General features: G+C 46.9%; 2 protein-coding genes across 7 annotated transcripts in view; one reads left to right on the forward strand and one right to left on the reverse strand.

The window, feature by feature from the left end:
• The window catches only part of TMEM266 (transmembrane protein 266), a 100,811-nt gene extending 89,543 nt beyond the window's left edge, over nucleotides 1–11,268 (forward strand). For all 5 annotated transcript variants that reach the window (XM_048956204.1, XM_048956203.1, XM_048956207.1 and 2 more), the window contains 2 exons: nucleotides 7,599–7,649; nucleotides 10,149–11,268. In XM_048956204.1, coding sequence (XP_048812161.1) covers nucleotides 7,599–7,649; nucleotides 10,149–10,735 — 638 coding nt within the window. In that variant the 3' untranslated portion in view covers nucleotides 10,736–11,268. The remainder of the gene's footprint in view (nucleotides 1–7,598; nucleotides 7,650–10,148) is intronic.
• Nucleotides 11,269–11,381: 113 nt separating this feature from the next.
• Nucleotides 11,382–20,609, reverse strand: part of ETFA (electron transfer flavoprotein subunit alpha) — a 30,043-nt gene continuing 20,815 nt past the window's right edge. The window contains exons 10-12 of one of the 2 annotated variants that reach the window (XM_048956217.1): nucleotides 16,009–16,074; nucleotides 12,394–12,474; nucleotides 11,382–11,576 (exon numbers count right to left, since the gene is read on the reverse strand). In XM_048956217.1, coding sequence (XP_048812174.1) covers nucleotides 11,538–11,576; nucleotides 12,394–12,474; nucleotides 16,009–16,074 — 186 coding nt within the window. In that variant the 3' untranslated portion in view covers nucleotides 11,382–11,537. Of the gene's footprint in view, nucleotides 11,577–11,596; nucleotides 12,475–16,008; nucleotides 16,075–20,609 lie in introns of those variants that run through there. The other variant, XM_048956216.1, reaches the window with a different exon arrangement.

The raw sequence follows: 20,609 nt of genomic DNA on the forward strand, positions 1-20,609 counted from the left end.
GCCTGCATTATTTTGCAGAGAAAAGAAATAATAACATAACACATCCGTTATGGCAAGGCTTTGAATACTGTTGTAGCAATGCTGACTTAGAAATTGCGTCTGTGTAAGTTACAGGACTTCTAAACCTTAGCCAACAGCTTGATAAGGCAGTTACCCCAGAAAAGAAAGTCCGTGAACCTGCCTGGTTCTCTTACCTCCTCACCTCAACTGGGTCTTTGCTCTCCAGTAACATGCTGGCTGTTGTAGCAGTAGTTTTCACTGGTACCACTTTGGCATCCTGTAGGTATTTACAACCATGGCCGTTGGCACCAACACACACATTGGATAACCTGGATGTGATACACCACGCAGAGGAAGAGCATGTCTTCAGCTCAAGAGTCCTTCATTTGCACAGCATGGAATGGGTATATGGATGATGTAGGATCTCCTATGTTCAGGGCTTTCCCACCACTTCTACCTGGAGCTGTAAGCCACCAGTGTTTTTACCCCTACTTTTTAGGTCAAGGGTTATGTATTGCAAGTTACCCTCTCTTACCAGACCACAGTAGGAATTCCACTTTAATTGTGTTTTTTTTCCTTCTGTAATACTCCAGAGTGACTACTGCAGTTAATCATTCTGTGGGCCACGTGGCATTTGTGAGCTTTGAGAAACATCTGCAATTGCCTATTGCAGTGACTAGTTTGAGGAGAAGTAAGGGACCAGTTTGCTAATACTGCTAAAAGAAAAGCTGCAATTCAAAGTCTGAATTCAGCTGTCAGGCAAAACAGGCTCAGGAGAGGCTCTTCTTTTCTGCTCTGGCAGAACATGAGCCTTACATACAACACCTGAGGGTAGGGTATGGCATAGAATGTATATGTTTGTGCCAAACTTAACTTTGTCAGCCTTCAAAAAAAAATTGCCATCTTTGGAGAGCTCTGGATTGTGCCAAACCAGCAAGCTTTAGTTGGCTGGAGAACATACTGCATGCAAAAATGGGATATTCCATCTCAAGCTAATCTTATTTCCCCCGTCTACACTGAACAATGGAAACATTCAGTGCAGAATACTTCATCATGGAAGGGTTATGGAATAAGAAAGCATTCAGTCTTTTTATTTGTTTCCATACCTGGAAGTTTTATGGCATAGTGCATAAGTTAAAGCTCCTTGGGGACAGCTTGTACTCCGGTATTTACACTGGATTTCGTGCACCAATTTACTACAGCATTCAGTAAGGTAAGTCAAGTAACCCCAGCATCACGTGGTACACACAACACCCCTGGGAATTTGTGCAGAGACACGCAGTGTGGCCAGCATCAGGAGCTCACTGCGTGTGCTGTTGTGTAGCTTCCCACACATATCCTTGCCCAGGAGGGGAGTGGAAGGGCAGTGCTGAGCTCTACTCTCTGTGACAGCAACAGGACCCAAGGGAGTGGCATGGAGCTGTGTCAGGGGAGGACCAGGTGGGTGATAGGGAAAAGTTCTGCCCCAGAGGGCGGTGGGCATGGAGCAGGCTGCCCAGGGCAGTGGGCACAGCCAGCACTCTCGGGGTTTGGATTTGGGGTGCTCCTTTATAGAGCCTGAGGTTGGACTCAATCCCTTCCAACTCGGGTTATCCTGTGATTCTGGTCAAATGGTCAGCAGGCTCTGAAAGTGTCCCATAACTCCCTAACTGATACCCTGTGCCTGTTCTTGATGTACTGCTTCTTCAGACACTGAAGAAAAATCCTAACAGTAGAAAGTAGGAAGACAGTAGGAATAACTCTGGAAAAAGCATGGATATATGCTAATTACTACTTAATTTGGCAAGGAGGCAGGAAATGTTTCAACTTTATTTTCTTTGAATGGAGGTTTTATTTGTCCAGCCAACAAACTGGACTCCAGAGTAGCCAGACACGAAGGCTGACACACAGGTATCAGCGTGCAGGTCAAAGGCTGTCATTGTCACTGCCAGGGAAGGTGATGGCCTGGAGAGAAGGGAGGCATTGCTGTGACACTTGCTGCCCTGTAAGCATCTTATTTGGCTTCACTGCCTCAGTTTCTGTAGCGTGACTTGAATGATGATGGTACTCACAGACTTCAAAATAGCACTGTGGGGTTTGTAAGGAGCTGGGGATGACCGCTGGTTGCATGTGGGTGCCTACGTGTGCCTCCTGTTGTATTATGCTGGCTCACAATGTCAGGGGCAGATGGTGGTGGTATGGCAGCAGAGGTTGAACATTCCTCCCGATGCTCCATTACATTTGGTGTAGCTGGGAATTTGCTCTATCAAATGGTGTTATTGTGCTCTTTGTAGCTGTTGTAGTTTCTGTGGAAACAAATAGGAGGCATGACTTTTGGAGCACCCGATGTATCCTATCTGCTCACCTCTAAGTGATGAAGGAGGTTTTTTTCTCTTCCTGAATTCCTGCAGCATGGAACCAGTTACGGTCAGAAGAAAATCCAACATTTTCTGCTCCTGCACAAATCATTTTTACTGTTCAGTTTACAAACCTCCAGCTCCAGGGAATGCTGGGTTCACAGTACCCCATCCAGCCATTAATACTTCCTTCCAAAATTTATTATTCTTTAATCTCCCTCATAATATATGAATTACAGTCCCTAGAGGAAATTCCTCATTTTCCTGCATATGTCATTGCAGTTTGGGCAATTCTACAGCACTGCCATAGTTTAAAAGCAGTATGGCACCCTTGTACTGATTTGAGCAAGAACTGGATCCCATTTTCTGTTACTTCCCATGGCAGAACAGTGATTTTAGCTATTCAGAGTGGAATTTCTGTTTCTGGGGGATTAGCAGTGTTTTTCTTAGGGGGACTGCTGCAATTTATGGTCATTCTTAGAGAGCAGAGAAGCTTACTCTCCACGTAGGCACTGACATGTTCTGCAAGTGAAGAAAGTGGGAGACTGGGAAGGGAAAATGACCAGTTCTGGAGCTCCAGAAGGCTTCCCTTAAGATTAGTCATTTGCTGTCTGAGAAAGCAAAGTGGGGCACTGCAAAGGATTCTGTCAGTTGTTGCTTGCAAGGCAGCGTGAGCTGCTTAAACACTTGGGATTGTTGCAAATTAAGGCAGTTCCTGAAGCGATCCTGTTAGCGGTGAGGAGAGCCCTGTCACTGCAGGACAGTAGGTAATAAATCGGGTTCTTTTCTAATGTTGGAATGTATCTGCTTTGAAGTCTACTCCTCTTAATGGTTGTATCTTCAGAGCACTCCACTTCCTGGTCAAATTCTATGTATCTTGGAAAGACTGAGGATTTAGTTTCTCTATAGGTACCCATTTTAGGCTTTTTTGGTTCTCTGCACTGATCGTCCAAGCAGAAATCATAGGAATTAGACATCAAGTAGCACTTAAGTGTATCTGTAGTTGGTGGAGTGAGGCTCTTGGATTTCATGTTCACCAAATTGGCAGGGTAGAAACTTTCCACTTCCAGAAGTGGTGACCGTGCAATCACACACATGGGGTTGAAGTTGTCTGCCATCATTAGTACATGGGGACTGAAGATATTGCTGGCAGTTAAAGGAGCACAGCTGGAACGCTTCCACTGCCAAGCATGTCATCCCTTTCACAGTGGGTTGTTCTCCAGTTTTGTGAAGGCAGTGAGATACGGTGCCCTCTGTTGGCATTGGAACACTGTTCCTGCACCTCACTCTCCTAAAGCACTAGAAGCTTTCCCTAACCCCTACTCTGCCCTCATTCGTTGCCAGTTTATCAGTTTGTTCTTGAGTCCTTCTACTTAAATTATCCTTCTCTGTCCCTGCTGATGGCTATTTTGTTGATATCCATATTTTTTCTCAACGTTTGTTTTTCTCGATGCAGCAAACAGCTGTTTTGCTTTGTGTTTGATCCACACCAGCTCAGATACAGATCTGCTGCTCCCTACTCACAGAGAACAAGGCTGAAAGATGAGCACGGAGAGGTGGAGAGGTCCCCCAGGCCATCCTGCACCTAAAGCCATTGGCTGTGCCCACACACAGGTGTTCTGTATCTCAGCCCTGCTCTTTGCACGCTGTGCTGTTGCAGCATGACCTGCTGCGCTGATCTTCCATGTCTGCAGTTTTCCTTTCTCCACAATGACGTTTCATCTCAGGTTAGAACCACGCTGACTCTGTGGCTCTGCTTTCTGTGCAAGGTAGCTGCAGCAGTTCCTCTCATGGTGGATTATCCCATGTGCTCAGGCAGCCATCCAACCTGTGCTGGCTGGACACGTATGTGGATGGAGGCCATGTGAGCACAGCACTGCGTGGCAACCTGCCTTTGTGTGAATGTCTCCTGGAAGGGATGAACTGGCTGCTGGTATTTCCTGTTGGCACAAACTCTCCATGTTGCTAGAGGGAAAGGTAGAGACACCTTTTGGGGCCAGCAAAGCAGAGGGGAAAACATTCTTTTTGGGTCATCTTACTTGAGACCAGGAAGGTGAAGGAGGCACAGCTCAGAGTTGTGTGCCCTAATAAATGAACGGATGAGTGAGCAGTGCCATGGGCTGTTGGAGCAGTATAGCTGTCATCACTGCTTCTATTTCTGCAAGCGTTCAGGGGACAACAGCTTGGTCTCATAATTTCTGCTCTGAAAAAACTTTCCTGCTCAGTGTCTCAGTGACTTTTATTGGAAAGTGTATTTTATCCTATGCTTCTCTCCTAATTGCTTCTAGATGGTGGTAGCAATGGAAGTGGATGAGCTCCTTTAGAAGCCTCTCTGTGCAGATCACTGCCTTCTGGAGGAAGGTGCAGCCAGGGATTGCTCTGCTCAGTGAGAGACTGCTTAGCAGAAGGAAACCTGTGATTCAGAACATGCAACTTTGGGATGGAAGGCAGTATAACCGATGGCAATACAAATATGAAGTAAAATATTTTAATAACTGTATGGGAAGTGTAGAGTCCTGCCCTGAACCACTGATTGAGCACCTGTGGAAAGGATCCTGTCAGCCCTGGGAACACAGGTGAAGGCAATGCAGGGTGGAGCCTGGCTGCACCTCTCTTAGACCTCATTTAAGGGTTGATTTTCACTGGGGAAGGATCTCTGGTTGGAGATCTCCCTTGTGGAGTTTTCCCTGCAAGCTTGGATCTTCAGAGAAGGGTGAGCGCTTTCCCTTTCTCCTTGTAACCCCTTTCCATCGCTGTAGTCCTTTTGTCACTGCACCTCCTGCATTGCTATTCCACCACACTGGTCTCTGATTGTTACAATAACTAATTCTGTTTCTTAAAAAATTATTTTTTTAAGGCCTCTGATCACGTAGATGAGCAAATGGTATTTATTGTGCACAGAGGTTTTGCAGTCGTTGATGAAACAACTGAAGGTCACTGTTGGGAGATTACAGAACTAAAAAAGAGATCTGCCTTGGTCAGAGTGTCATTTATGTGCTTCACCAAATTTATGAGGTTTTTACAGGGCCAAGAGAGAGAGATTACAGTGTTTTCTCTCGGGTCAGATGAGATTATATGGGACTGTACTCCAAATGGTTTATTGCTCCCTAAACCACTTGTGGTGGAGGAGATGTAATCTGAATCTTGCAGGGAAAGAACAGAAGATAAAATCCTGTAGCTTTCAGGCAGATCCCAACCAAGGGCTGCACGTTGTTTCAGTAATGGAGATTTGGTTGGCAAGCAAAGAGAGAGGGCTTACTGCCCTTCTTGATTGGGCTTTGCTGCACTTCTGCAGCCTCACAGAGGCGCTTGGCTGCAGGGAGAGCCGTTCTGGATTTATGTGGGGTCGGCAGGAACAGCTCTCCTGGTCGTGCTCCCTTCTGTCCAGTGGGACTCGTGGCCCTGCTGGAGGCAGCAGGCAGACGTGGCTCTGAGGGGATGCACTGATGGTGGGGCTCCCAAAAGCCTGAGCTGCCAGAAATCTTAAAAACAGAATGAAGTGTTGTGTAAAGACCGCTGCTTTTCTGCAGCTGAAGCTCAAGTATCCCGAGAACAGAGAGCACTCCGTGCTACCAGCAGTCTCCTCCCCTTGCAGGAGTTATTCTCCCTCGCTTACACCCACCTCCTCCTGCCACTGTGCTCCTGATCCTTCTGGCTGCTGATAGTGGGGACTTCAGGGTAAATCACCACAAAGTTCTGAAGCAGTTCCCCAGTAACGTTACTTTCTGTTTGTGTGCACATCGTGTGTGCACAAGTGGTTGCTTCCAGTTTGGTCTTGGTGGTATTCTTAGGTATCATCAGAGATAAGTGGGATTGTTTGTAGCCTCTTATGCCCCAAAACAGCTGTGACTCCCTGTGGCCAAGATGAGTTTGTTAGTTGTCAGTTTGCCTTAATGTAATCGTTCAGAAACCTAATCTGTTGCTGAAATATTTATCCTGCTCTTGTTATTCCAATAGTCTGTATTGTTTTTTATTCATAAGAAACTCCTCAAGGTTAGAAAAAGAAGTATTTCATATTTTATATACGCACATGCATGTTTATATTATTTACAGAGAGAGATGCACACACACATAAAAAAGAAGAGCCCAATGAGGGTAAGGAGGCCATTGCATGCTGACATGGCAGCAGGCAGTGAGGCAGAGCAGTGACTGTGCTGTGCTGAAGCAGTGAGTGCTTGCACTGCTGCAGATCCTTTGCAGCTGCTTGGCATTGGTTTGCTGAAGTAATGAATTGTCTGTAACTCTGTTAAATTGGTTTGAAGGCACTGGATTTCGTGGTAGCATAGGAGGACGCACACTGGAGGTGGATGGCAGGCAATGCATGTGATCATACAGAAGGTTTAACTGGGGCCATGACTCAGAAAGCAGGTAAACACCATTTCCAAGCTGCTTGCTTGCTTCAGCACAAAGCATTGCGGTGTTTGGGACAGATTTCCATGAAAGCTGAAGGGGACGGAGGTCTGCATGTATCCAAAGGTTCCCTGCGTGTCCAAGAACATCTGCACAGATCTGTCCAAGTACCTGCACAGGCTGGTGGGTCTGCTAGCATTCACAGTGTGAATTATGTATGATTGAAATGAAGTGTGTTTGAGTAGCAGATAGCCGAAGAGCTTTGCAATGTACCCTAATCCTGCAGCGCTGCCTTGAGCTACTCGGAGGCCTCTTTTTTAAACTTGGACATTAGCACAAAGCACACCTCTGACTGCAGGCATTTAAAGATCAACAGGGGCCAAGAAAGCTTTTAGGAGCCAATGAAACCAGGAAAACAACCGCGTTCCCTTTCAGTGTCAGGTTCGATTGCCTTCTTACGAGTGCAGCTATTTCAGGTACAGAGTGCTCGGTGCTTTGGGTCTTGTTGTATGGGCAAAGTGCTCCCCAGAAAACATCTGTTTCTTTCACCTGCAAACCGCAGAGTGCTGTGAAAGGCAGCACAGCGGCCGCAGGGACCCGGGGGGCGAAGGGAATCTGCCCCACAGGGATGAGCATGCTTCTCTGAAACATGGTATCAAAAGGAGCACTTAAAAGGATGAGAATGCTTTTAGAGCACAGCACGCAGCACTGCTGGGCAGCTCTGATCCCACAGAGCTGTGATGAAGAACCCTGCTCCTATCAGCCTGTGGGTGCCACTGCTACGAGGTGTGCAGTGCACAGTCAGGATCTGAGCATCACACCCGGCCCTGGAAGGGCAAGGAGGCCATGGGGCTGTGAGCAGGCTGTGCCAGGTCAGCCACTTACTCACACGCTGCCTTCTTGTTGTTTCAGAGGATGACATGAACAATTACATCAGCCGGTACTACAATGAGCCCAGCAGTGGTAAGTTCTGCTTGAAAACGTGAGTGTGAACCAAATGTTTGCATTGCATTGTGTGCTGTAACCCTGGTGAGGCTGAGCAATGGCAGTCTGTTCTGGGAATGGAACCCAACACCCACAGCTGGTGGTGTTCTCCATAAGAGCCAAAGCAGCAGCTCTGCAAGGGTGAGGGGCACCCTGAGGTGCAGATCACAGGCTGGAGTGTCCTGCAGAGGTTAATGCCCTGCTGGGTCTGCAGGGATTCTACTGGGCAAGGAATGGGAATGAAAGTGAGTGAGCTCAGTGCAGCACCGTATCTACACTCATAAAGGTATGGCAGCGTGTATCCATGCAGCTGGGGAAATATAGACGGGCACACACAGATACCCAGTGCAGACACACACAGACACAAGCATACAGACATAAACATAACTGCATACCTTTTTATCATATGCACATAATAAAAAAGGTAGGTGGGTGCGTATAGATTTCTAGGGAGGCACAGATGTGGATATACACATATAGAACATAAATTATGCATGTGCAAATAGACGTGGATATTCTTGTCAAGGTATGTGTCAGCTAATATGTAAATTATTCACATGCATTGTACATTAAATATAAAATATGCATGTGGAGATAGAGATGATTATGTATAATGCATTATAGATTTATATTCCCATCTATAGGTTCCACCACATACATCCCCCTCCTCCCCCCCCCCCCCCCCCCCTCAAGCCCAGGGTTACACTGATGCTCCTGTATGTGTGTGTTACGTGTTTATGCAAGTAGGTTGCTCTGGAAGTAATGCCTCCTATTTATTTCCATGGAAACTACCACAACTACGAAGAGCACAATAACACTGTGAGATGGAGCAAATCCTCAGCTGCAAAACACGAGCTTTCAACACAAACACCACTGTTAGATGTATTTTTTCACCAGCAATTCAATTCCACCCCTATGCTTCACCTTCACTTACATGACAGGTGCCATTCTAATAGAGAGCCTCACTGCTGCCAGGTGTCACAAGGCAACAAAATGTAATGGAGTACTGGTGGGAAGGTTCAAGCTCTGTAGCCATACCACCACCATCTGCCACTCGTGGTGTGAGCCAACAGAATAAGGTAGGAGGCATTACTTTTGGATCAGCCCTCATATACACATGTATTTGTACACAGGTATGTATGTAGAGTTATATACGTACAGCCAAACATTCATACATCATATAACTGTGTACACACACAGATCTTTGTTTATATGTGTGTGTATAAAATGTATAGAAATGAAAATTGTGTACATATATATTTGTATTATTATATGAGTGCAGCAATATCTACACCTACCAACCCACACAGATGCCTGCATATCTGCTTATTAAAATGTATGCATTAAAAACTGTGTGTGTGTGTACACATAGGTATGACTGTATATGGTTATTATGTGCAATGTTTGTTGTTTAGGTATAGCCATGCTTATTTGCTTATAAAAGGAAACAACTTTCATGTGTCTGTATAATATTTTATATATATGTATAAAATAGGAATGTATAGATTGATAATGCACTACATGCATGTTTTTATAGATATGTATGCATACAGACATGTGTACATGCATGTGTACACACCTACTTATATTCATGTATGCTAGACATGGCATACATATTTACCTGTGTATATGTACATTTACCTATATATGTATACAAATATCTAGATAGGGGTGTGTGCAAGGCTATATTTATGTATTTTATATGAGTACTTGCACATATACAAGCACCAAGGTGTGCTAAGAATTACAGGTATGTGCACATTCCCATTATTTGTACATGAAGACACACACGTGTGTGTGACTGTACAGATGTAAGATACGTACATAACCACGTAACTGAAGGTAGATAACAGTGTGGGCATGAATGTGTATGTTTATTTTCTTCAAGACTGTACAGGTTTATTTTCTTGCCTGCGCATCAGTCCCAATGTAGAGATGAACAAAACACAGGTGTGGACTTAGGAGTCGCATTGTGGAGACTTGGGGAGCTCTTTTATTTTTAGATATTTAGATAAATTAGATAAAAAACACAACACAGGTATTTGGGAAACACCATCTATACATTTATTTATTTAAAGGGGGCTACATAAACATTAGTTATGGGGAAAGAGCAGGAGGAGCGTTTGGTACTTTTCATAACAACATCTGTATGTGGTAGCTGTAAAATGTGTCCATGTAGATGTATGTTTAGCTGTGCTTTTGCTATTTCTGCCATGTTTTACTTCCCCATTTCTGTATCTGCACATATGTAGGTGCATGTACACATTTACCTGTGCTGATTTAATTTACCTAAGTATAAAATGAATAATGGGAAAGGAGAGGGATCCTATCTGCCATTACATTTTCACAGTGGAGCATGCAGGTGTCTGTCCACCCATCCATCCCTCAGAGAGCTGCAGTGGTCTCTGAGATCTGCTACTTCGTTTTCCTCCCTGCGCTGTGCTCTCACCTGCCCCTCTCCGCCGTTCTTGCCTGCAGACAGCGGTGTTCCTGAGGCTGCCATCTGCGTGGTCACCACGGCCGCCATAGACGTCCATCGCCCCAACATCTCCTCCGATCTCTTCACGGTGGAGGTGCCAATGCGGCTCAGCAGCACCGGGACGTCGGCCAGCATCACTTCGGGCAGCGCCTCCCGCTCCACCGTCAGCTCTGGCACCCAGGCGTGCAGCGAGAGCAGCCAGACGCTGGGCTCCTCCCCAGACTGCAGCGCAGCCTGCGAGGACGCGGCCGGCACCAGCCCTCACGCAGACCTCGTGTCCAGCCAGCAGCGGGTGGCACAAGCCGTGGTCCAGGAGCTGCTCTCTTCCCTGTCTGAAGAGGCACGCCTGGCGCAGAAGGGGCTGGACCCTGTCAACCTGAAGCTGCCCAGCCCAGCCGGCTCAGTGAGGGCCAGCCCTGAGCTCAGCCACCGCCTCAGCGTCTACAACCGCAGGAATCAGGAGAACCTCGAGGTCTTCCAGCTAAAGCCACTCATAGATTCTCCACAGGGCCCCTCCATGATTGAAGACAAGTATGGGGCCCTGGGACCCCCCGAGCCACGGCTGAGCAAGGTACCTGAGGCCTAAGGAGCTGTGGGGCATGCTCACTGTGCTGGGTCAACAGGCAAGGCAGCAGCACCGGAGGCCACCTATGGCACCTCCTGCAATGGCCACCAGCCCAGGGCTGGACTTGCACCACCCAAGTGGCCCCCAGCAGGCCTGCCCTGCCACCAGCTCTGGGCCAGCCGGTACGGATGGCGTCCTCTGAGGCACAGGAGACCTTCGCCCTGTCTTCAGCCACCAGGATTGGACCCGCAGTGCCCAGTGGCAGGGAGAAAAGACTTACGGCCGTGTCCTGCCACCAGCCTGGGGTCAGCCCCAAGGTGCATTACCTTCCACCAGCACCAAGCTACAGTGTCCAGGGACAGACAGAGCTGCTGGCCAGCCTGCTCCAAGCCTGGCCTCCCAGCTCCCCATGTCCTCTGCCCAGGGGCTGAGCACAGCTGGGAGGGGAGTGAGGTTGGGAATAAACACTGACAACCACTGCTGCCTCCCTTGTTCCTGTCTTCCATCCCTCCCTCCTTACCTTAAACCTCTCCCTTCCCTTACCTTTCCTGCCTTGACTCCTTTTCCTGATAGCTTTTCTTCACTCTCCCCTCTACCCCCACCACTTGGTGTCCCAGCCCCTTCCACCCACAAAAAGAAACAAAAAAAAAAACAACTCACAGTTACCTCTCTTTCCACTCCAATCCTTTATTACTGTTATTCCTTCATACCACCTCTGTCCCCACCTCCACCCGTACCAAGCACTGCCCAGCACAAACATACACTGACATCTTGGGGTTGTGCTGTCATTACTGCCCAGCCCAACTGCAGCCACTGCAGTTGCTCACTTCTTCTTCAGGAGCTCCGTCATCTCAGGCACTGCCTGCAAACACCAGTGCCAGGGTCGCACCCGCTTCCCCTCCACCCCCACAAAGTTTTTTATGTGAGGTCTCAACCCCCCCATCACACGCCAGCCCCCTGCCCACAACTCCAGGGGCTGTGGGTCACCCCAGCTCACAGCACTCCCCACTTCCCTCCTGCTGAATAGAGACTCTTAATTATTTAAGAGCGCTACATTTCCATTAGGTGGAAATAATGCATTCGTACAAAATTTATTAAGGAAATTGTCTACATGGTGTTTCTTCAGAATGTGACTTTGTCTCTGCCTAACGCAAAGGCCCGTGCTCACCGCTGAGCCAACGGGCATTAGTTCAGGAATGGCATTAAGTGCTGGCACAGCTTCTGCCCATGCCTCCATGGAGCTGCTGTGAGCTCACACCGCTGCCATGTACGGCCGTGTGGGCAGCCCAGCCCACGTGTGAGTTTGCCAGAAAACTGCCAGCTGCGCCTCAGTGTCAGTAAAGCAGCAAGCCCACGCAGGAGGAGAACTGCTGCAGTCTGAAGACAACGCCAGCTCTGTACGTTCAGACTTTATGAAGCTCAAAAACTCATTTCAGTACCTAGGTGCAGTTCTCAGAATGGCTCACATTCAGGAAATGTGAACACAGGCAGGCTGATGTGAAACCCGCCCTCCTCAACATTTGTGGGGACTGAGTTTGGAGACTGAAAATAATGAAGTTGTAAAGCCAACTCTTGTGCAAAACAGTCCAAAGCAAACAGCCCATTAGATTCTATTACCTATCTTAACTGTCATTACATCTGACAGCTTTCTCTCTCCCGTGCCCAAAGCTGAGCCTCACCTGAAATAAGTCTGCCACCAGTCCATAGTCGGCCACTTGGAAAATTGGAGCTTCTGGATCCTTGTTAATAGCAACGATGGTCTGCAACAAGAGGAAAGCACCGCGTGAACACTGTGATCATCATGGAGGAGCAGATGGCAGAGACCTGAGGAAACGGGCTGACTTTGCTCCTGGCTTTGGGGGCAGCAGGTTACAGATTGCAGCAGTGAACAGATATCTTCCCATTCTGCTTTGCTTTCAAAACCAAACCCAACCCCCACCGCCCATGAAAGCCCACCATCACGCTCTCCAACACTGAGCCACGCAGTCCTAATAACAGCAAAGTCTATTCCTGAAAAATCCCTTATGCAGGGGCGCTCCCCCCTTGAAGAAAGTAAAGTCTGGAAAAAAAACTACAACAGATTACCTGCAATATTTAAGCCATAACATTACAGAAATAAATCAGAGGTAGCACTTACTTAAAATAAATGTAACAGAGCCGTGCCAAAGGCCCCCATACTTACAGCAGGCCGTGTAATTTATTGTGTCACACAGCTGAAAAATGCACATGAGCTAAATCCCAACACAGCAGTCCAGAAAATGCCTTCCCCAGTTTGAACTCTTTCATAAAAGGTAAATCCCATCGTAAATGTCTGTGACAGTTCCCAGCAAAATAAGTGTGGGTGTCCAAAGCTGAATCTCCAACAGGATGGGGAGACTCCATGAAGGAGGAACAAAATTCTAAATAAGCAACAGCTCATAAAATGATCCTAACACCCGTTGGCCTAAACCACAGCACTCTGCCACTGCCTCTCCACCTCACTGCTTCCACTCAGATTTGAGGCAACAGATTCCCCAGGACAGCTCTAACCAACATTTCCTCTGCGCACCTACCTGCCATTCCCAGGTAGCCACAGTTCATGGTTCTCATATGCTTTGCTCCCTCCACCGACTGTACTTGCCTGACAAAATTAATGGCTCAGTAGCATACATCGGTGGCAATAACTCAAAGATGAAAGTTCACAAATCCTGTGTTTTTAAGCCTACAGAAACCTCCTTCCTTCACAGCTCGTTTGTATCCCATGACTTGCTGTAAAGGAGAACCACATGGTTTACACAACAAGGCAGTACCTACAGCAGCGCCCTGCTGCTGCCTTCTCGCCAGCTCACGAGCACAGAGCTGCAAGATGCCAGTATACCTGCCCAACACATTCCTCCCAAAGCTTCTCATTTTCTATTTCTGTTACTCCTTTTGCCAATGCAAGCCTTTGCTAACAGCTCTACAGCGCAGGAAGCAAAACCCAGGTTGTGATAGGATATTAATTCAAAAGACTGAAGCCGTGCTCTGAGGCCCCACCATGCCTTCCCAGAGCTGCTCCCAGGGACACGAGGACTCGTACCCATGGCTGCAGTGGGCAGGACAGACTGGCTGAGATGGCAAAGAACACAGCTGTACACCCCCAGCGAGCCCTGCTGTGGGCAGGCAGCAGGCCCCAAGCCCCCGCTGTCACCAGGCACAAGGGAGAGGCTTGCAGGAACTGCAACTCTCAGAGCTTGTCCCTTCACCACACAGCACGCCTCCAGCCACCAACCCTGCAGACTCAGCTCCCTGCGCTTCCTCCTTCAGGCCCACAGCCCTGGAAGCCTCAATGGGAAATGCTGCGTCACACTGACCAAAACAAAGTAGCAACGGCTGCTCCAAAAGCATCTGCCTTCAACTGCAGTTGGCAGCCCCAGCCCTCCTCTGCCTCCTCCTGCTGAAGGGACTTTTTGTAAGATCTGGTTCTCTACCTCATCTCCACAGTCAGACTTCCCACCCTAAGAAGAAAAAGCATCACTTGGCTTGCAACGATTACAGCAAACTTTCGTAAGTTACATCTCTTAGAAAGAAAAGATGCTGTAACTACCTCAGGAGGGAACTGAAATAAGTATGGAAAGCAACAGGGACTCGCCAGGCCTCCTCCAAAGCTGCATTTTCTACCTTACTGTAAGAGGACAAAAATGACTCGCTTTGCTCAGTAGAAAGCACTTTGGAAAGCATATCCTGAAGTGTGCGAGTTCACAGTGCCAGAGGGTGCATGGTGCCAATGGGAGGATGGGGGAAATCCAGGGGCAGTTTCCATGGCTGCAAAACTCTTTTGTTTGTATAAATGGGAACTTTTCAGCAACTCCAACACCTGCACTCAGGCAGAAAGGAAAGCAGGATCCACTTCAAACACATGGAAGCAAAACTGAAGTTCAGAATGCACCTATTTTTTTACTACAGAAAAAGTGTCATCTCTGGGTGAAAATAAACCTAAGTACGTTTCTCCTACTGACAAACTTTATCTTATTTGATATAAAAACATCTCAAAATATCAAACACGGTGCTGGAAAGGCAAAAAGAGCAGAGGCTTTGCAGAGATGGCTGCGCCAGCACTGCGCCAGCACTGCTCCTGCTCTGCCCCCACGTCTCCCTGTTGCTGCACAGCAACAAGCAGGGGAGGCTGCACTGACCCTATTTCCACTTAGGCCACTGAGAGCACACTGCTGTGCCATTATCCACACCTCTATCTCCCTCCTCAGCAGTGACCTTCAGCTCCACCCATCAATGATCCTCAATTTTGACTGCTTCTTCCTCAACTGTGGAGACAAGTGAGAATAGCTTGCGCCCATTTCAGAAGGGTGAGACCCAAAAAAGGCTGCTGCGCCCACATTTCCCCCCAGAAACATTTGATTTGAGTAATATGTGCAAAAAGAACTAAGCAGCAGCATGGATCACCCTACCACGCAGGTTGGCTTGTGGGGATACATACAGCCATGTGAGCCCATTGCAGTCTATCACTGCTCAGACACAAAGGATGATTTTAGGGATCTGTCTGCAAGGCTTTGCACATTTTTTCCTCTGCTTGTGATGGTTTTACAAGCTACTCCAATTCCTGGCTGCCAGAAGACAAACCCCAACCCAGCAAAGCTTCTGAAAAGTTCCCTGGAAGTAGAAAACTAAATCAATCCTTTTTCTCTACAATTCCTCAGCAGGAAGCAGGACAGCTTTCATTTTATTTGGTTTGGTTTGAAGTGTTTGGCACCTGACAGCGGGATGCAGCAAGTAATTCTGCTGCTCTTTCCCAACATTGCACTGTGGACCAAACTGGCAATGCCAGTTGCAGATTATTTGCTTCAGCAACTAATGAGTTAAGCCTTTTAAAGTTTGACTGCCATTTTATAATAGGTTTCCATTTGAATAGCTAAACGCAGGAATGTCAGAGACATCTTTTACTTTATGGAATAGTAAGTTCATAATTCAAATTACACACTGTTATGCATGAATTAATATGTCATACTCTGAAATAAATGCAAATGCATCTATTGTATAGAATTCAGGCGTGTGTGTGTGTCTTCTGTTGCTGTTCTTTTAATACATAACTGAATTAGCTCTTGCTTAATCCTTCAGGCTTAGTGCAGCACTGTACTGCATTAGGTGCTCCACCACAACCTCACTCAGCAAGGCGTAGTGAGGCACGTTTTAAGGCAGCAGACAAAATGACAATCGTAACACTGCACAAAGTGGGAAGTTATTGAAGTGCTGATGAGAAGCAAAGAATAAACTCCCCTCCTTCCTCAACAGTTCTTCCAGCACCCCCAGCTCTGACATACCTTGCTGTCCTTCATCCCAGCCAAGTGCTGGATTGCTCCAGATATTCCCACAGCAATATAAAGTTCCTAAAAGAAAACAAAAAGGACACATTGTCAGAATGCACGACAGTTTTGGTCAGCTCTCACAAGCCTTGCTCGGGATCAATTACACACAGCAGTTTTTATATGACAGTGGTTGCCTATATTAAATGTGGCTCGTGATTGGTTCCCTTTCCCACTTTGGGATGCAGTTGTAAAAGGAGAATCCCAAAGGAGCCCCCGGCAAAGACAGATTGGAAAAAACAGAGATCTGCATCAAATGTAGGGCACTGTTCAGACAGAGCAGAGGGCAATCAGTGCTACTCGTGACCCCAGGGACGGCCAAAACAAGTACTGAGCAACATAACCTACAAATGGATAATGCAGTTCCTGAAGAGAAAGACAAGATTTTTTGGTCTGAGGCCTCTGTGACCCTGCTAAGGGTAAGACAGAACACACAAAGCTGGGATTCAGGTGCCCACACCTTCAGAAAGTTTCCCATACGGCAGGATAAAGCATTTCAGGCACAGCAGTGGGCTACCACAATTTCCACTTGCAGTGACAGTTTTCTATTGCTCAGTCCAAACCCCAACATATACATGCCTTAAAGCTCTTCTCCCTCCCCATTCACTACCAGCTCCTGTGGTGGATGAGCAAAGAAGTGCTCAGGTAGGCACCACACGGGCAGGAAATTGCTATGCTCTGCGACTGCCAACCTGGCATCTCCAAAGAAACTTAAAACAGGTGAAGATTTATAAGCAAGTCGCTCTGCATTGACGTTAATTCACAGCAGGAAAGTAGTTTCTTCCCCTTGGGCTGAAAATGACCCTGTGTGTAGCCTACCCAAAACCATGCATATGTTCAGCTCAGTGACAGCTCTTCCAGCAGCCCAAGTCCGAGCAGCACGCAGACCTGCAGCACTCAGCTGCCTGACATTACAGAAGAAAAACAAAGAAATTACTTCTCACACTCTCAGCCACAGAAGAGGCAACTGGAGCACACAAAACCAGCTGGGGATCCTCTGTCAAACCAATTCAAACACTGTATTTATATGTCCTCATGAAGACACAAAACATTTAAGAGAATTTGTTTCTCATCACTACCACAGTTAGCTGGCGTCTAAGAACACACAGACCTAAACCAAGAAGGATCTTTGGAGTCAGAGGGAGTAAATGGGAGAAAAGAGACCTCGTTCTTCCACAGCTTAGGATGTGCGTTGCAGTTAAGCAGCTTTTAACACAGCAGACCGAAGCACAGCTGTAGGACAGTCACCAACTCCAGAAGAGGCTCAAACGGAGGTGTTCCAACACAGAGAGAAGGCAGCCTGCATTTTCCATACAGGCTGATAGCTGCCATATCAACGGCAGTGAAGAGATGACTGCTTTCTGACACATCTACAGCTACAGACTCCACCTACTGCATTCACCTTTAAACAGGGACAGGCAAATGAAGAACAGCTTGTGCAGAAAAGCGTAGGAGATCTCCCGTAACAGCTAAGTGGGAGGCAGACAGCAGGAACAAAATATCTCCTATCAGAACGGTTTGCTTTGAAACTGAAGCACAGAATCTGGTCTGTGTATCTGCACAAAAGCAGCACAGCTGCTGAAGAGACTCAACAACTTCTGAGTCTCCACTGCTTCTCAGTGCACAGATTGGTACTGGAGGTCAACTCACTTTACCCACAGCTGCGCTGTAATACAATATGTACACGTAAGACCTCATGGTAAGAATGCAATATTTTAATTATACCAAATAAAAGAACAGATGTTACAGAAGAAATCGCTGTAACATCATATAGTCTTTAATACAAGCTCTTTTCAAAAGCACATTACTGTAATATGATTTTTTTTTTAGAGCAATTCATTAAATGCCAGTCATCCAGACTGCCAGATACTCTTATCACTCTGTTTAACATCATAAGGTTCAGTCCTTGGAAGGAATCCAGCTAACCAGGAGCCAGATGCTTATGTATATATTTGACTAAAATATCTGGGAAAGACAAGGATGCTTCATTAAAAAAGACATTTCTAAATTACTGGGCTCATCTAAAAAGCCTTCATTCTGCCTCTAAGCCGTGCCCTTCTAGGTTATGAGCTCTTGGCTCTCCAGCCAAAACAACTGGTTGCTCAATGCCTTGCAGCACCAATGGTGGAACACCTCAGTAATGCTTTCACACAGGTAACACATGACAGTATGCTGCCCAGCAGCAGGCCAAGGCTGCACAACAGATGTGACGGCTTAAGTCTTGATTTAAATTTATTCTACTATTTATTAAAAGGAAAAATGAGACCTGAATGATAAGGATTTGAGACTGCTCAGATTCTCCAAGGAAAAAAATCAATTACACATATGGAGAGGTCAAGAAGGCCTCCAAAATTCTGATCTCTTTCAGTCCCTCTCAGGGTAACCCCCTTGTTTTGATGCTTCCCCTGAAATCACTGACCTCCATCCTGGCTTTAGCTGAGTCCTAGCACTTCTGCTGTGGTAGTGCTCACTGTCCCAGGCACTATAAAGAAAAGAGGGAGGAAGGTGGAGAGCAGAGCAGTGCCATGGAGCAGCCACAGGGCAGCGGGACTCCAATTGGCCATCGCAGCAGAGGGCACACGAGGTCTGGGAGAAGATCTCAGCTCTTCAGGGCTCATCTATGGGCACACAGGCCAGGGAACAAAGCTCTGCATCACATCTCTCAGGTGCCAACAAAGATGGCTTTACACCAGCTTCACATTGCTGCTCTTCAGAGCCCTGGAAGCTGCTCTAATTACTGCTGTCAGGTGATTGATCTGCAGCCAGCAATTAGAGGCACTTATGCCAAAGTCTAGTGAGTAGAGAGGCATTTCTGCACTCCCTGGTGCTTGCACATGGGCAGGCTCTCACTGCTGCCAGCGCTGTGCTGCACAAGGAAAACAACACAGCAAGCAGACACCGCACCAAAGGGCTCCCTGCACTGTCTGAGATGAAGCCTTAATAGTAATTTAAGAGGAAAAAAGGGAGAGAGCATAGTTTTGGTGGGACAGGGACGTGCCATCAGAGAGAACTGTCTTCCCTCACAGTAACTTAATGTCACATAGAAAGTATTTACTGCAAATTTGTCAGTGTCACACCACGAATCTTTCACTGTGCAGAAGTGGAAAGCACAGCAACAGAAGCAAGCAGCCAGGAAGCTGAACAGACCAAACAGCTCAGAAACATACGGAGCAGAAGGTGAGAAGTACAACCAGGAAATACCTACACTAAATACATGCTGCTGCAGAAAAGGCTTCTTGTGTCAGTACCAAGACAGCGTGAAGGCAGGAGCATCAGCACACAACATACCCTTAAGCTTCTCACAAGGGCTCCAGACAAAGCTGATTCTGCCAGCAAACCTGCACACAGCAGCAGTGCTTGGCTGTGTCTTGCCACACAGCATCCCACAGGGCACTACTGGGAGGCAGGGCCTGAAAGGTCTCGCCTATATCAAAGGCAAGATTCCAAATCGAGAACCCAACTTCTCTCACTTGCCATATTAATTATTAATCTAGCATAGTTCTGTGGCTTTTTTTCCTTCCACAAACTCTCACAAACATGACCCCAGCATATCTTATAGGGAGAGGCAGTGCACATTAACCATTTAGCCATCCTAATTCCCATTTCTGGTGGCATATAACATTACTTCACTTTTACTGATGCGAATATTTTAGAACACCTTAGGCTGCCTCGAGGCTGCTGGGGCTACATTTGTGTAGGAGAATGACAAGCACAGTTTTTAGCTGCAACCTACAGTGATTTTGAATGCTGTAGGGTACAACGGCGCATCTTTCACAGGTGCAGCACAAGAGGAGGTGGTTACACTGCAAGAAGGCTGTAAGCTGCTATAGCTTTTTATGTCAACCTTTGAATTACACTGAAAACCTTCAGTGTGCATCAGCTGATCACCCTATCAGTGGCATGCATCTAAACAAGCCACTCTGATAAACTCCTTAGGCACAAGTCCTCTTTCTAAAGGCAGCTCGTTTTATTTCCTTTGCCAGAGTGAAAGCACAAAGGAATTAGAAGCCATTACAAGAACTGCTTCATACATGAGATTCCTTCCAACTGCAAGCTACTAACCAAATAAAATGTAATTTTATGTAATCACACACATTTTTTTGTAATTCCAAATGTAACTGGAATAAAACGTGAGCTAGCTCGACACAGGTTCTGATATCACACTGTACATCAAACAACACCCTGCACTCAGCAGCAATGCTGTCCAATATGCCCCATCCAAGAGGGGCACGTTACTAAACTGCACCCCAGCTACAGTCTCCTCTTCACTGCGAGTGCCCCTGATGAGACAAGCTGTGTAATTACTCTTAAGCATGGTTAGGGTGTCTGCTGGAGTGCAGGGCCATACAGCAATTTCTTTTTGCTCTCGAGGGAAAAGCACATCAATTGCTTTCAGCTAAATGCACTCACATATGAATATTTTAGTACAATTTAATGTTTCTGCACCAACCCCCAAGGAGCAGTGCATCAATTTGTGAACATAGTTTCCTTGGAGTTAAAAGCTACACTGGATAATGCAGGATGAAAGGGGCTGTCAATCCCTGGCTTTTTAGCAAGTC

The sequence above is a fragment of the Lagopus muta genome, chromosome 10, assembly GCF_023343835.1.
Source record: "Lagopus muta isolate bLagMut1 chromosome 10, bLagMut1 primary, whole genome shotgun sequence".
Classification (NCBI taxonomy): Eukaryota; Metazoa; Chordata; class Aves; order Galliformes; family Phasianidae; genus Lagopus; species Lagopus muta.